General features: G+C 40.9%; 2 protein-coding genes across 3 annotated transcripts in view; one reads left to right on the top strand and one right to left on the bottom strand.

The window, feature by feature from the left end:
- LOC310760079 (VIP peptides-like) overlaps positions 1–16,805 on the bottom strand; it is a 397,324-nt gene that overhangs the window by 264,462 nt on the left and 116,057 nt on the right. The window lies entirely within an intron of this gene.
- On the top strand, positions 9,425–16,696 carry FBXO5 (F-box protein 5). Of its 2 annotated transcripts, none has more exons than XM_083608024.1 (5): positions 9,425–10,252; positions 12,025–12,720; positions 13,491–13,581; positions 15,224–15,397; positions 15,722–16,696. In XM_083608024.1, exons 2-5 carry the CDS (start codon positions 12,065–12,067, stop codon positions 15,971–15,973), a joined length of 1,173 nt encoding a protein of 390 aa, XP_083464150.1. In that variant the 5' UTR covers positions 9,425–10,252; positions 12,025–12,064; the 3' UTR covers positions 15,974–16,696. The 2 variants fall into 2 exon arrangements, with proteins under 2 accessions (XP_083464150.1, XP_083464151.1); XM_083608025.1 differs by lacking the exon at positions 9,425–10,252 and adding an exon at positions 10,324–11,118.

The raw sequence follows: 16,805 nt of genomic DNA, 5'->3' as shown, positions 1-16,805 counted from the left end.
AGATGAAAATGATGTACACAAATTAACATTTTACCCTTTTCACAGTGCAGTAGGATCAATCTCTTTTACCACTTGTACACTCTAACATAAGCTCTCTGGTAAGAAATGTGTGGGCTCTTATGTTTGTTTTTTTAAACACACTGTGTTTAAAAATAACGCATAGAGAGCCTTGCTGAGATAGCTTTCCTTTGCTCAGAAATCCTTTTCTGTCCTTGGTCGTTTTTATATGTCAGGGGTCAGTAACCTTTTCCAGCTGTGGGCCGGTCCACTGTCCCTCAGACCATGTGGTGGGCTGGTCTATATTGGGGGGGGGGGGTAATGAACGAATTCCTATGCCCCACAAATCACCCAGAGATGCATTTGAAATAAAAGGACACATTCTACTCATGATTCCTGGACCGTCCACGGGCTGGATTGAGAAGGCGAATGGACCACATCCGGCCCCCGGGCCTTAGGTTGCCTACCCCTGTTATAGGTGGCTTGTTTTTATTCATAAGATTCAAGAATCATGGCTTACAGCACAAAGGCAGAAGGATTCAAAAATGCCCTCCCTTTCTGTTGGGCTGCCTTCCTTACCGCCCTGCCCTGAAGGCAGTTTGTAACAATAAAATCCAGTGGAAGAGCCTTACCCCTTGCCCTCAAGACAGCTAATTCTATCACTTGGCATGATTACATCAAAGGCAGGGTAGAGTCCTGGTCTTTTTTTGTTGGGGCAGTATGCTCCTTCTCCTTACCTTTCGTAGGGCTGGTCTGAGTGATAAGATTTATTTCTAATCACTGAGAAAAGATGAAAACCTACCCTAAATGTAATTCCCATATTTCTTTCCTGTCTATGTCTACCTGTTGCATCACTACAACTAAATAACTGGAGCGTGCATGCTTGAAAGAGGCAAGTTGAAGCATCTGCCTTACTGTTTCAAGGAAAGAAGCACCTACATATAAGGATTTTTTTACTTAAAAAAGGCATAAACAAAACCGCTATCTGTAGTGATAATTTCTCAATTTGGGATAATGAAATTATGCCCAAAGATATTTTACAATTTAGGAGAACATGAGATGATGGATATAAAACGGTAATCTTAATTTGTTTCATCTATAGGCTACAACAAAATTATGGATCTACAAGAGGTGAAAATAAAGGATAGATTACCCAAGTTAAATTTATGTTGCTGTATTAAGTGAGGGTAGTTAAAACTACTTGATTTAAGATAATCATTTCTACCTGAATGTCCTAAAAGCTGAGTAAGCATTTCTACAGTAAAGCTACTGTCGTGCTATAGTACAATGAATTTCAGGGAGGACTGTGCCTATCTCAAAAGCACAACTTTTTGTTAGGTTTAAATAATAAATTCTTCAAATATGAAGTTCATTTGCTTCTGGAAAAATAACTTCATAGTATTTTATTTCATATGCTGATTTGCTGTAAAAGATTTTCCAAGTATTTTTATTGTTCTTTGTTGGAATATTAGCTTGTGTATTGCTGAAAGATGCCTTGGCTCTTTATTGATCATAAAACATTTAAATGTGATATTAATATTTTTACTTAGGAGAATCTCAACAAATATGCTGCATATTTACAGTGTGATCCTAAACACGATTATCCAAAGGCAAGTCTCTGAATTCAATAAAACATTTCTTTCTTGCAACTGTGTTTAAGATCAGTTTTATTTTTTTTTTTTTTTATAATATATTTATTAAAGTTTTCAAATAGAGCATATATTAGATAAGCACTTATCATTGTCCATTTAACATCTCTCAATTGTTACATGGGACTCCCCCACACCTCCCGCATACACTTACATCATTATTAAATTAGTTTCAAACAAATTATCATTTAATTCATCTTAATTAGTAATCTTAATTTGGTTTGACATATAATTCAACCTTAAATCTAATTTAATGGTAGACAATTGTCTGCACTGGCATCCAATTCAGCACTCAGCCAAATTACAATATTTTTGTAAATAAATCTTAAATTTCCTCCAGTCTTCTTCCATCCTTTCTTCTCCCTGGTCTCGAATTCTGCCGGTCATCTCGGCTAATTGCATATAGTCCATCAGTTGCATCTGCCATTCTTCCACAGTGGGTAGCTCCTGAGTTTTCCAATTCTTGGCAATTAATATTCTTGCTGCTGTTGTTGCGTACAAAAAGAATGTTCTGTCCTCTTTTAACACACTCTGGCCGACAATACCCAGGAGAAAGGCCTCTGATTTCTTAGTGAAGGTGTATTTAAACACCTTTTTTAATTCATTATATATCTTCTCCCAAAAGGCCTTCACTCTAGGGCAGGTCCACCAGAGGTGAAAAAATGTTCCTTCATTTTCCTTACATTTCCAACATTTGCTATCAGACGAATGGTATATTTTAGCCAGTTTAACAGGGGTCATGTACCATCTATACATCATTTTCATCACATTTTCCTTCAACGCATTACATGCAGTGAAGTTCAGCCCAGAGGTCCACAACCTTTCCCAATCTTCAAACATAATATTATACCCAATATCCTGCGCCCATTTTATCATTGTTGATTTTACCATTTCGTCATGTGTGTTCCATTTCAGCAGCAAGTTATACATTCTTGAAAGTACCTTAGTCTTAGGTTCTAACAGTTCAGTTTCTAACTTTGACTTTTCCACTTGGAATCCTAGCTTTTTGTCATTTTTAAACACTTCTTTAATCTGAGCATAGTGTAACCAGTCTCGCACTTTGTCTCTCATCTTTTCTAAACTCTGCAATTTCCAGTTGTCACCATCCTTTTCTATTATCTCCCAATATTTTGGCCAGTTGGCCTCCATATTGGCTCTTTTCCGAGCCTTAGCCTCCAGGGGTGACAGCCACCTCGGAGTTTTATTCTCCAGTAAGTCTTTATATTTTGTCCAGACATTAAAGACTGATTTTCTGACAATATGGTTCTTGAAGGCCTTATTTATCTTAGCTTTATCATACCATAAATATGCATGCCATCCAAACGCATTATTAAAACCTTCCAAATCCAAAACATCCGTATCTTCAAGAAGTAACCAATCTTTTAACCAGCAGAAAGCTGCAGCTTCATAATACAACTTTAAATCTGGCAGGGCAAAGCCCCCTCTTTCTTTCGCATCTGTTAATATTTTAAATTTGATTCTGGGCTTTTTGCCCTGCCAGACAAATTTAGAAATATCTTTCTGCCACTTCCGGAAGCACTCTGTCTTGTCTACAATCTGCAGTGTCTGAAACAAAAATAACATTTTTGGCAATACATTCATCTTGATGGCAGCTATTCGGCCTAACAAAGAAAGTTTTAGTCTTGACCAACTATCCAAGTCTCTCTTAATCTCTGACCAACATTTTTCATAATTATCTTTAAATAAACTCAGATTTTTTGCTGTTATATTTACCCCTAGGTATTTAACTTTTTTAACCACATTTAGTTCTGTCTCTTTCTGAAGCTGTTCCAACTCAATATCTGTCACGTTTTTCCCCAAAACTTTAGTTTTTTGCTTATTTAACTTAAATCCTGCCACTCGACCAAAGTTTTGAATCAGTTGTAGTACTCTTTTCAAACTAGACTCCGGCTCCTGTAATGTCAGAACTAGGTCATCTGCAAAAGCTTTAAGTTTATATTGTTTCGCTCCGACCTGAATCCCTTCCACCAACCGGTCCCCCCTAATCATATTCAGGAGCACTTCCAGAACCGAAATAAACAGTAATGGGGAAATCGGGCAGCCTTGTCGTGTACCTTTTTCAATTTTAAACTCTTCTGTAACCACATTGTTAACTATCAGTTTAGCCTTTTGTTCTGAGTATATTGCCTCAATCCCGTTCTCAAACCCCCGTCCCACTCCCATTTCTTTTAAATTCCCCTTCATAAATTTCCAAGAAATGTTGTCAAAGGCTTTCTCCGCGTCTATAAAAATTAAAACTGCTTTAGTGTTTATGTTTGTTTGTAAAAGTTCCAATATGTCTATGATGTTCCTTGTGTTAGTAAACATATGTCTGCCCGGGAGAAAGCCTGCCTGGTCTTTATGGATTATCTCACTTAAAACTTTCTTAAATCTTCGTGCCAAAACATCTGCAAATATTTTGTAATCCACATTTAAAAGGGAGATGGGACGGTAATTCTTGAGTTGTGTCTTTTCAGTTTCTGACTTTGGAATCAATGTGATAAATGCTTCTTTCCACGATTCAGGCGCCTTCTTCCCCTCCATTATTTCATTACTGACCTCCAACAAGGGTTGTATCAAATAATCCTTCAATGTCTTGTAGTAGTTAGAGGTCAGTCCATCTGGCCCTGGTGATTTGCCCTGTTTCAGACTCAGGATGGCCTGTTCAATCTCTTGTCGTGTTATTTTGCCATTTAAAATTGTTCTATTTTCTTCTGACAGCTTTGCTAATCCATTTCTCTCCAAAAATTGTGTAATCTCTATTTCATCTTGTGGCCCTTGAGTATATAACTTTTTAAAATACCTCTGGAAGCACTTTCTAATCTCTCCCGGGTTCTGAATGTTCCTTCCTTCAACCTCTAAGTTTGTTACTGTGTTTAATCTTTGTCTCCTTTTCAACTGCCAAGCTAGCAGTTTCCCACATTTATTTGCCGATTCAAAAGTTTTTTGTTTCATTATTTTAATCTTCCATTCTATTTCCTGATTTATCAGCTTGGAATATTGCGCCTGATAAAGTTTAATTTCTCTCAGAATCGGTTGGGACTTCGGGTTAGATCTTAACTTCTTCTCCAACTCTTTGATACTTTCCAGAATTTTATCTTTCTTTTCATTTTGCAGTCTTTTCTTTAAGGAATTCTGTTGAATCAAGAACCCTCTCATCACAGCTTTACTTGCATCCCAGATAGTTCTTTTTTCCACCGTAGTGTTCAAATTAATCTCAAAATAGTCCTTTAAGGTTTTTTGGGCCTTCTTTACAATTCTTTGATCTCTAAACAGGCCATCATTCATCTTCCATCTAAAGGAGCCGATTGGGATCAATGTCATATCCATTCTCAAGGCGTTATGGTCGGAGCATGTTTTGGGGCAGATTTCCACCTTCCTCACCTTAGGTGCCAGACTTCTAGTTATCCATATTTGGTCGATTCGTGTCCAAGTCAGTTGAGCTTCAGAAAAGAATGTTCCTTCTCTTCCCAGGGGGTTTCTAACTCTCCAGATGTCAACCCAGTCCATATTGTCAGTCATTTCAAAAAAGGTCTTAGGTAGTCTTCCCTCTTTAGTAATGTTCTGGTTCTGTGACTTATCCATATTTGTTGATACGACCCCGTTCATGTCCCCCATCATGATGACGTTGTTGTAATCCAGATAATCCAGCATGATCTCGTGCAACTTCTTATAAAAATCCGATTTTCCTTCATTTGGAGCATAAATTCCTAATATCAAAATTTTTTCTCCTTGATACTGTACTTCTATTGCGAGGATTCTTCCACTTTCATCTTTAAAGAGAAATTTTGGTGAAAGGCTCTCTTTTGCATAGATCACTACACCTCTCTTTTTAACTGTATCCGATGATATAAATTCTTGACCAAGCCTTTTATTTATTAACACCTTTCTATGGAGCCTAATCACATGTGTTTCTTGTAAGCATATAATGTCCAATTGTTCCTTTTTTAGAATATGAAAAATTTTAGACCTTTTTTCGGGACTGTTACAGCCATTTATGTTCCAACTCAGAAGCTGCAGAGACATCCTGGATAGATCTGGTTATTCTTTCTGGGGTGGTACCTTGTTCTCCGGTCCTTGAGGATCCGAGGGGGCGGGCTCCCCTGGAAGTTCTGGCGTTGGCAATCCAAGTCCTTTGTGGAGGTCTTCTCCGTGTGCTCCCAAAAACTTGTCTCTATCTTCCACTGTTTTGATTTTGATCTTTCTCCCTCTGTAGGTAAAGGATAATCCTTGTGGAAACTCCCACCTGAAGATAATTGCGTTGCTTCTCAACAGTCTTGCCAATTCCGTATAGTTAGATCTAAGGTCCAGCAACTGCTTAGGAATGTCCTTGTAGATTTCAATTCTCTTGCCCAAAATGTCTAGTGACTTTTCGTAGTGCAGGCCCAAAATCTTGTCCCTTTCCTCCTTTGATCTCAGTGTTATCAAACAATCTCTGGGCTTCTCTGTCCTTCTGACTCTGCCAAGCCTGAAAGCAGATACAATTTTAAAGTCTTTTTCCTCTAACTTCCAAAACTTGGCAAATTCCTTAGTTAGAAATTCAATAAAATTATCTTCTTCCACCTCTGGTATTGACCGTATCCTCAAGTTGGTCTCCCTGTTTCGCAGTTCTGTCATCAAAAAGTAAATCTGATGTTCTCCAACTTGTTTGCTGAGTGGTCTTACTTCTTTCTCAAGTTCTTCCAATCTTTGACTAGTATCTTCAGCCAGTTTACGATTTTCACCTACAGCCTCCTTTAATTCTCCAATAGACTGGGCATTCTGTGCAACTTGTCCAGTCAGCTTATTCAAGCTTTCTGTGTTCTGTTCAATTTTAGCTGTATGCAAATCAGCCTTCTTGTCCAGAGCCTCCAGTTTCTCCAATATTTTCTCCAAGACAGAGCTACTTGTCCCTGAAGCCATATCTCCCAGGTGCAGCTCCTCTGTCTCACCCTCCCCTGCCTGTATTAGGGAGGCCGCCTCTATGTCTGGAGGCAAAGTGGAAAGCAAGGCCGGCACAGAAGATCTACGCTGTGAGGCTGCAGATAAAGTTAGAGTTGTTTGTTTAGTCCTTCCTCTTCTCCTTGCGCCACTCATTCCAAAGTTATCTGTAATCCAAGGTCAATCCAAGTTGTTCCCATGAGAAAGCAGAGTCCCAGATACAATAGTCAATCAGAGGCCGGGAAAGGGAAAGTAAAACAAAGTCACTGCTGTAAGTCCAAAATCCTCTAGAGGGAGCTTAATACGTCTTCAGGGAAAAGATCAAATCCAAGTTAAACTTATAAATTTAAATCCATGTCTATCGCCTCCACATGTATTATTTTTAGCAGAGTAAAACTTAAAGCAAAACAGTGTTTCTTACAGTGCCTTGACTGCAACAGTTTCAAAGTATCCAGTTCCAACTCAGAATGTTTCAAAATCTGAATTCAATGTATCCAAAGTTGCAAACTGGTGCTCATCCAGGCAGCTCCAGCATCAGAGATTCTTATTTATTTTATAATCCACTGGTGCCACAGAAGAAGAATATCAGTGCACCCCGAATATAACCAGCAAAAGTCAATAGCTCAAAGTCTTTCACTCAGAAAACTGCTTTAACAGGGTGCCAGCATTTAGTTAACGCATAACTTTTTGTCTCCACTCCTCCTGCTCTTTGCTTAAAGTTCAGTATAGCGGGAGATGGGCTTCCTGCTTATCCTCACTCCGTTTTCAGCCAAATTTCAACTTTTTTAAAAAAGTTTTAAAAGTTTCATAAAGTTCTCAAAAAGTTTCAGAAAGTTGACAAAAGTTTCAGAAAGTTTTCAATGTCCAAATTTACTCACGGGTTGTAGTTTCCAAAGTTCAGAAAAGTTGCAGGAAGAAAGGACAGCGCTGACCGGCAACAGCAATGCGGCTTCACTTCGCTGTTTGCGCAACGACCCACAGCGCCGCTACCCCCTCCGCGATCCGGAGCCCCTTACGGGGTCCCTTCAACGTTTTGGGGGCTGCTTCTGGCGCCCGCCGGGTCCCGAGACCACAGGCTTCTGCCACCTGTGGTTTTCCTGAGTGGGTCTCCGCTTCGCCGTAGCGGACGACCCGTTTACAGCGGAGCTCCCTTCTCCTTACTCGGAGAAGGCAGCCATTACCGGTCGCGCCGCCTCCGGAAGTCTGTTTAAGATCAGTTTTAGGATCAGTCCTATTCACATTTACCTGGGAGTAAGTCTTATGGCACTCAATGGGACTTATGCATAGGACACTTCTCTCTGCGCAAGTACCCTATATATGCTGTTTTATGTTTAGACATAGAGGGGAAATAATGTATTCTTTAGGTACTAAAATTTGTGGCAGAAAGATCCATGCTATCTATTATACCCTATTCCAGTGTAGCAGATAGCCTTATCTAAGGGCCAGTATTTCTTGCTAACCCTGTTTTTTTTAAAAAAACAACAACAAAGCTTTACATTGATTTTTATTCAACACTGATAGCTTTGTAACTAGAGGCAAAGGTAATGTGTTGGTGTTTGCTATTATATGTAAAGATTTGCATAAACACTTCAGAGGCATGAAGTGTTATGCGTTTATTCATGCTACATTATTTGTTGAATGAATCTATGGGTAGCTTTGAGGCTCTATGAACAAGCTAATAAAAATTGTTAAGAGCTGGTCTTCTAAAAGTTGGATAGGAAAGTATAGCAGTTACAATTATTACTTAGTGCATCTATCTAGGATTGTACCAAGTGCCTTTCATGCACTTCCATGCTGCTTTTGTAACTGATGTGTTTGGGGAGGGGGGCAAGATGGGGTAATGGTACATTCCTAGTCCCACACAGTTAACACTCTTGATAACTGTGGAAATGTATTAATATCTTTTGCAACAAACATTAAACTGCTGCAAATTGATGACCTGGAAAGAGCCTTGGTGCATTCAACTTTCACTAAAACCAGTGGAAAATGGGGTAGACATGGCAGAAGGAATCTTATTACCTTCTGTAGCTTTAAACTGAGGTCTACTAGCATAATTTGTCCAATTCTACTATTGTAGAATTATTGTATTCTATTATTGTACAATAATGGTAATAACAAAATTAATTGTAATGCAATTTCATAATGTTTATACCTTTGATAAGGCTTCACCAAGCTGTCCTTGATTCGGAAATGGGAGCAATTTCCATCAGGTAGCTGGGGAAGTTTCAAGAGAGATTAAACTAAATATTGGGCTTCATTGTCCAAGACCACAGCAGCAAGACATGATTGCACCATTAGAATATCAGAAGCACTACTGCATTGAAGGTACTCCCATACTTGCAGCTTAAACCTGCTTCTGCTCCTGAATACATGGGGGCTTACAATTAAAGATAATAGCCCAAGCCTTGTTTACAGGAAAACCCTCTGCAGTGCAGGGGGTTGGACTAGATGACCCTCATAGTCCCAACTCTACAATTCCACGCTTTCATGTGTGGAGGTGTAGGAGGCCAACAAAGTGGAATCATTACTGTTACTAGCGTGCTTTTAAAAGATGAATATATTGGAGCAAGCTGTGGCTTTAATTCCAAACTTGCTTAGACTTAAAGCTACATCCTGATTCTGTGAAAAGGTTTAGCTTTGGGATTTGTTTTCAGCAGCAGGGCTTAAAACTAGTAGGCTGTATAAAATAAAATACCTGAGAAGCTGAACAATGAAATCTGCCTCCTTCCTTAAACCAATCCACTCCAGCCCGCCCCCGAAATCAGGTATCATAGAAGGAAATACTCCCAGGTCAGTTTCTGGTCCCTGTTTCTTGTCTGTGTTATAAGAACCCAATTAATTTAGGAAATCTAGTAAGACTTGCTGCCAAGTTAATCATACTCGGGATTGTGAAAGCTCGAGTTTTAAGAAGGAGACTTAAGTATATACCAGTTTCCTCTACCTGTTATATTAAAAACCGCAGGCCGGGGGAGATGCAACATGTCTAAGAGGCGGTCCAGTGTTACGTGTCTCCTCCTCCTCCTCCTCAGTTATCCTAATACTATACTATCGTGGCAAGAGGTCTGAAGAGGCGGAGAGCCCGCCAGGCCCGAATGGTGTCTCCTGAACGCGCAGGAGCCCAGGGCTGGGCGCCAGACTCTGACCAATAGAATGGCCCGGGGAAGGAGAGCGCGAGCTCTTTCGAAATCGTGGGCAGGCGCCACAACCTCTCCCGCGCTCCAACGCGTCTCCCTCCAAAGCTCGTGAAAGACAGCGCGCGCGCGGGAGGGGCGGGGGATGGGCACGCCTTTCCCCCGCCCCGCCACCTCAAGGCCCCGAGTAGCACAGGCTCGCGCCCTCAGCCTTTAAAACCTCTTGGCAGGCGAGAGAGAGAGAGGGAAAACCACCCCCAACGGCAGCTCCGCCTCTCGCGAGCGGGCATTGGCCTCCGCCTCTCCCTTTCCCCGTATTGGCCGCCGAGCTTCAGCGGTGGCTCCCCATTGGCTCCTCTAGTTTTGGATACCAGATTCAAAGTTTTTAAAAGTACCCGGCAAAGAAATTCCGCCCAGAGCAGGCAAGCGGGCTAGTGGCGGCTGGGGAAGCAGCGCCGAGGAAGAGCCCCGTTAGGGAAAAGGACGGAGGAAGAAGAAAAGGGAAGGAAAACGTAGGAAGGAAAACGTAGAAGTGCATCGACTCCTCCGTTCCAGGTACAGGGGAGGGAAGCAGGGATGAAAGAGGCGCCTGCAAGGCTGCAATGCCCTCTTTGGGGAGGGGGCGATGTGGGGGGCCCAAATCCCCCCCAAGAACGCCTGGTAGGAATGGATGGGGAGGGATTAGGATCCAGCTTGGTATGGATGGGATGAAAAAGTCCATATTTTCCCCTCTTCTCCCCAATAAAAGGGAACTGACGCTGGAAAGGAGTCCCGCCGGCGGGAGAAGCCCTGCGTCGCTCTCCCGCGTAGTGGACGGGGAGCTCCTTTAAAGTGCGGGAAATGATGATCCCCTTTACCCCCTTGGCTCTTCTCCGTTTACTGAACTCGTTTATTATCCCGCGATCTGCTCAGGAGGTGGGCTTCTCCCCACCCCGGCCAACCACCTCCCCCCACCCAATTGTGCCTTACAGCGCACGTGGGGTATGGATTGGGGAGCCCGTGAAAAAACACTGAATGGTCTCTTCCACCCACCCGAGATCCTTTCCTCCACCTCGCCCCGCAACCTCTTATTTTCCCTGCTTTGGGAGGCCTGGTGGGCACCATTTCTGCAGGGCGCGGGCGGGTTTGTGCCTCCCTCGCTTCTGTAATCTGGAGCCCGCCAGGGTGGGAGCAGCCATTAAGCGCGTGCTCGAGCCTTGAATTGGAGGGAGGTGGGGGGTCGGAGGTGCGACTTAATATCTCTCCCCACCCCCGAGAAAGACATACATTTATTAAGGGGAAAACCAGGCAGGGCGGGCCTCCCATGTCCATTCTCCCATCTCCCGCGCTCCTTGAGAAGGCGCCTCCCCAACCCATCAGAGATGGCAGCGGGCTGAGGAGAAATAACAGCGATTTTGGACGGCTCTAACCAACGAATAGGGGTGGGTTGGTGGGTGAGGCCAGATAGACAGAAAATGCCACTCACCTTGATATTGGGGGTGGGGGGCTTTTTCTCATTGTTCCTTTGGGGACGGCAGTGTGAGGCAATCTTCCCTCACATCTGAATATATTTTCCCCCACAGCATATATACTGCCTTTTAGGGTGTAATGCCCAAAACAGCATCTAGATTTCCCCACCGCCTTCACATTATAAACTACCTCACTGTTGAAGGGTGCTTGAGAAAAGGACTGGGGTGTGCTTAATGCACCATAGCTGTATTTTTTTTAGCCACCACTAGGTTCCATGACTGCCTCGCCTTGGAGAAAGGCTATTTCTCCTGACCTTTCCCTAGCAGCATTCTGAATGAAGGGAAAACCCCTAATAATCCTTCAGAAAGTAGAACCATTATTTCCCCAGGACCCAGCTGGAAATGTGACTGATAATGCTTTAACTATAATAATAATGCATTATTATTTTTTTTATATATATATATATATAATGCAGGGAATTGGACAAACATGCCAGTTCAGGGCCATCTATCCTGATCTGCCATTTTGTAGCCCTCCTTTTATAGCTTTCCAAGTTGCTCCATACCTGGCATACAATATGTCTATGCAGAGTAAATAATTTTTAGTTTGGCAGTTTATCCTCATCTTTGCTGGAGGTAAAATGCCTTGTAAAATGTGTTTTGTAAGTTATTTTGTTCATTTGTATTAAAGCGAGCTGTCTATAAACAGTAAGAAATAATCATATGTATAAAAAGCCCTATATTTCTGCAGCGTAATTTTATATTAACGTGAAAGTGTTGAATTAAATGTTTTAAAACAAATGAACAGCCCTTCAACAATGCTTCCAGATTGTCTTCTGAAATAATTTTAAGGCTAATGTCTTTTTATTTTTGTTTTAGATACAATTCTGACAATATTTAAAAACAAACCACTTTGAAAATGAAACGTGATGTTAATTGTTACTATGTTCACTGTGGACATTCACCATTAAAACCAGGTGGAACAGAGAAAAGATCAGAAGAGCTCTGTATTGCTAATTATGATAAAGACTTTTGTAAAGACTGCAATAAAGACTATCAGAAGGTTTTCTACAGTGACCTGCACAATGGAAGTCCCAAGAGTGTCAGCATCCAAAGTGGCGAGGAACCTGTACATAACAACAAAGAAAACCAAGAAATATTGTGGAGGCATGTTCAGAGTGTCAGTGAAATGGACAATGGAAATGAGGACAGTGGGTATTCCTCTTTGTTGGGCAATCAGCATGAATCTACTGTCCACGATGATAGCATGCCTTTGGCAGGAAACATCAATAATACACCAAATCACCATCTTAATCAAAGAAAAAATTTGCTTCCAGTCCTCCATTTTGAAGAACTTGTCTGCTCAACTTTGAAAAAAACTAGTAGAAGAAATCCAAAGACATGGGCTCTTGTCTTAGATAAGATTGTTTCCAAGCAAAACATGGAATTTAGGAATCTAATTGGCAAAAAAATGGGACTAGATAAATTAGACATTCTTGGTGAGCTGTTCCATGGAAAGTTCAGTCATGTACTAGCAAGTATCTTAAAACATCTCAGCTATATGGACTTGATAAAGTGAGTTCATTTAATATGGTGTTTGTACATTAAGCTGAATTATAAGGTCAAGCTTAAGAGACCATTTTTAGTGCACTAATTTTCCTCATGGACGAATACTGCATGAAGAAATAACTTATGTGTCAGCTAGCATACCCATGTGAAGTATTGTGCAAATATTCTCTTTTACTGTCTGTTCCCAGTGCTCTGGCAATAAATATTAATATCTCAGAATGACCTTCGTTGGGTGACATCCAATCAGCAGAAGAGACCTGTTGGTTATGCAACAGGATTCCTCTTTCTATTCACCTTTGCAGTTGCACCAAACTCCAAAATATACTCTGGAGGATTGGAAGACCCTCTGAGCATATGAGGCGAGGAAGGGGAAGTCTGTTCACATGACATTGGATGTTACCCATTCAATTTAATTTGTTAAGGCATTGGTAGGGAAAACAATTTTATATTTGTAGATGTTAGAACCCTTTATCATTTTTCATTTCTGCTTTCCTTTATTTCATTTTGAACTATTCAAAATAGAATATGAACCTGTCCAACTCCTATGCTGTGCTAAGCTTAGAGTGGACACTTCTGAAACGTGCACGTCCTTTCTAAAAGGGCATAGGAGGGAGATGAATGTACAGCTCTGCACTGAGGTTGCCTATAGATTTATAATAATGGAAAGGTTTATAAATGGTGCCTTGAAGGTATCTGTAGGTAGAATTGTTTACTTGGTTAAGCAACGGGATTTGATCTTATTTTCTGAATATAACTGATGGGTTTTTTCACAACAGTGTGGCTAAAGTGAGCACTACGTGGAAAAAAATTCTACAAGATGACAAGTGGGCTTTCCAGATGTATAACAAAGCACTGAAATTGACTTTGGTAAGAATCTCTACTTTCCCCCATTCTAAGTCCTGTTTTTATTATTGAAGCACCTACACATCTAGGAACTGGGGCAGGGGGTTCTATTATTTCTGTTGCAAGCCTCTGATTGCTAACACAAGCTAAAAAGCAGAGGTAGAGAACCTCAGGCTCTGTCTGGTCCAGGGCACACACCTCACAGGCTCTCCTTTGTACTCCCAAGTCTTCATGCATGGCTGAAATGCCTCCATGAATTCTGATGATGCCTCTTCCTTCTATGAGGGTAGAGAGGTACATGCATAGGAACTAGTCTACTGTACAAAGGCACAATTTGGATTTGTTGCTCCACCCAATTTTGCCTCTGGCCCCACCCACCACTGACATGTTGGCCATTGGGCTGAAAAGGTATATACACCCCTCCTGTAAAGGTAACTTGCTCGTTTTCTCAGGCCCACAAGTTTTGGCTGGATTTGTTAGCCTGCTTTTATTTGTGCCAGATAACTTGGTAGGGCCTGATTAATATATGTGGCAAGGCTCAAGAGTAAGGGCTGGGCCTTGGTCAGCTTTGCATGCAGCTGTTTTGCACCACCAATTGTGCAAGCAGCAAAGCATGCCAGGAGTCTATGCTGGGTTGCCAGTGGCAATGCCTGTACAATCAAATCTTGTTTTAATCATCTGAGATATTCCGAAACTTCATACAACCACGCACAGCGCTTTGCAAACATACAATCTAGGAAGCAGCAATTAACTAGTTTCCCATTATGTCCAAACTAGGAAACGGCAGATAATGGCTTCTAAACAAGTCAGAATATGAAAGGTAGCTTAAAGCTGGTTTCCAGAACCTGGTTTGTTTGGGCAATATTAACCATAGTTTCCAGTTCAGTTGGAATAGAAATATATGACAGATAGAGGCTTCCTGTCATGCATGCATGCTTACATAAAGGTGCTGTATGTGGATGCATGCACATTGGACAAAAAGATTCCTGCGTTGCAGGGAGTTGGACTAGATGGTCCCTGTGGTCCCTTCCAACTCTATACTTCTATGAACCTCAAACATATCTCAGCTTATTAAGCCAAGATTGGATTGTGAATGTGGCCAGTGGCTGTTGCTACTGGCAGTCCATCAAACAGATTTTTTTTGAAGCCCTGGTTCCAGTCTTGCAAATAAATTTGGGGAAGAAATTGGCCTACAAATACATTTAGTAGCCTGCCAGCCAATCCATATTTGTATAGCTCTCTTTGGAAGTTCCAAAAGCAAAAAACACTTGAGGATCTAATTTTTAATACCTCAATTTTAATAAGGTCCCCAAAGACACATCTGGGGGCTATTGGGCCATATGCCACCTGGAGGGCTGATACAAGCTGTGAGTTAGCATGGCCTGTTCTACACCATGGGTCTTTTATTCATGAAAATTCCTGAGAATTTGGCAAAAGTGCTGAGACATCTATTGGTCAGATAGTAGATTGTCTCTTGTAGGAATAGTGCCAGAAACTAGAAGGAAGACGTCTCCGAAGTATCGGCTAAATTTCCTTATTCTGCTTTTGTTTTTTTACTCCCTGAATACAAAAGCAGGTTCCGATATGTGTGTATACTAACAGATAATTAGCACTTTACTTTCTTTTTTAATCCGCAGTCTTGTAATAAACATTATTTTCTTGGCAGAATAACAGCCTGAAGGCCTCCAGACAGGGTGATACAAGGGAATACGCTCTTTGTCGAGAACCGTTAACTCACGTTCAGAAAGTATCAGCTGCACAAACCTCTAAAAAAGCATCCAGAATCAAGGTGGACAACCAGAGCTCTTCCTCCTACAGCCGGTACACACAGTTTTCCGAGGTAAAGTGCTTTTAATTCTGAGTGGCTTCTGGTGATGCCGCATTGTTAGTAATAATTTCAAGTACAATGGCCCCATATCATGTGCCAGTTATTCTTATACAGTACAAACCTTGTGAAGCCAGATTAAGCGAGCAACATATTGAACTGTTTAACAGGCTGTATCTTTTGACAATAGAATTTGAAGTAGGGGAAGCCTTAAATTCTTTTTAGAAGGGCAAGCAAGCTGTAAAAACATGGTGTGTATTTAAATGAGCTTCATTTTGATTCAGGGAGATGTTTACGAAAGTAAAATCCTTTTAAAAAATATTTTATTTTGCTCAACAGGTTGCCATGACTTTGAAAAACACTGAAAGCCTGAAAGTCTGCAACTACTGTGGTTCACCTGCTAAGTATGATTCCCATCTGCAGAGGGCAACATGTATCCGTGAAGGCTGTGGTTTTGACTTTTGCACAAAGTGCTTATGCAGCTACCATAGTGCCAAGGACTGCTCAAGTGGAAAGTCTTTGAAGCCCTCCTTCAAATCAGGACCCCTTCCTGGTACCAAAAAAAGCAAACAAAATTTACGCAGGCTTTAATTTGAACTGAGGGACAGGCTGTGGCTGTTGTACCATGGAACCTGATTTGGAAGTCCAAAAGAGTGAATATGAAAGAAAGAACTGACTTGTTTAAAACCATTTTTTAAAAAGAATGAAAACATAAATGTATTTTGGAACTTTTCCAGTGGGTTAGATGCTTTTAAATTTTTTAAAAATGAATTTGCTATTCCAAATGTCCTACCTGCTGTTTTAAAAAGGGTATTCACCAAAAAAAATAAATTCAATTTGTTTTAAAGGGATGGAGAGGGTAGCATCTGGACAGAAAGTGGAATTAGGTTTTGAAAGTTCAGTAGAATAAATTTGTTTTAAGAAATGAGCTTTTGTTTTAATGTATTCAGACTTCATGCCTTACAAAAGCTTTTAGAACTTTACTGTTGAATGACAATGGATATGAAATGCATTTTTTGCTAAATACTCAATAATACCCTTGTATTTGCGGTTTGAAATATTTATTGACCAACTTTTGTCTAATTATTTTCAAAGCATTGGATGTGACTGGGATTAATAACCACTCTGGTCTTCATAACTGCTGAAACAATACTGTTTATCATGCCCCCATTTCATTCCTGGGCAAATACCCTGATGGCCAGTTATCCCTTTACTTTTCTTCAAATCCAAGATGCTTCTCCTGCCTATATACTTGTAAATACTTAAATATTTGTCTGTCTCTATGCTGAAAAATAAATTTAACTTTATAAATAATACCAACACTATGTTTGTTACAGCACACAAATAACTAGAGACAGGTACATTCCTGCATGGACAGAACTCCATACAATGGGGGAGGCAGTCACACACACCATGCCAAGCT

The sequence above is a fragment of the Podarcis filfolensis genome, assembly GCF_964270895.1.
Source record: "Podarcis filfolensis genome assembly, chromosome: 3".
Lineage (NCBI taxonomy): Eukaryota > Metazoa > Chordata > Lepidosauria > Squamata > Lacertidae > Podarcis > Podarcis filfolensis.
Note: the sequence above shows the minus strand (reverse complement) of the source record. Positions and strands in the feature narration are given on the sequence as shown.

Coding starts and splice junctions, on each gene's coding strand:
- FBXO5 (XM_083608024.1), top strand. CDS start 12,065: ATGAAACGTGATGTTAATTGTTACTATGTTCACTGTGGACATTCACCA. Junction 12,721..13,490: donor AGCTATATGGACTTGATAAA/GTGAGTTCATTT, acceptor TTTTCACAACAG/TGTGGCTAAAGTGAGCACTA. Junction 13,582..15,223: donor AAGCACTGAAATTGACTTTG/GTAAGAATCTCT, acceptor TTTTCTTGGCAG/AATAACAGCCTGAAGGCCTC.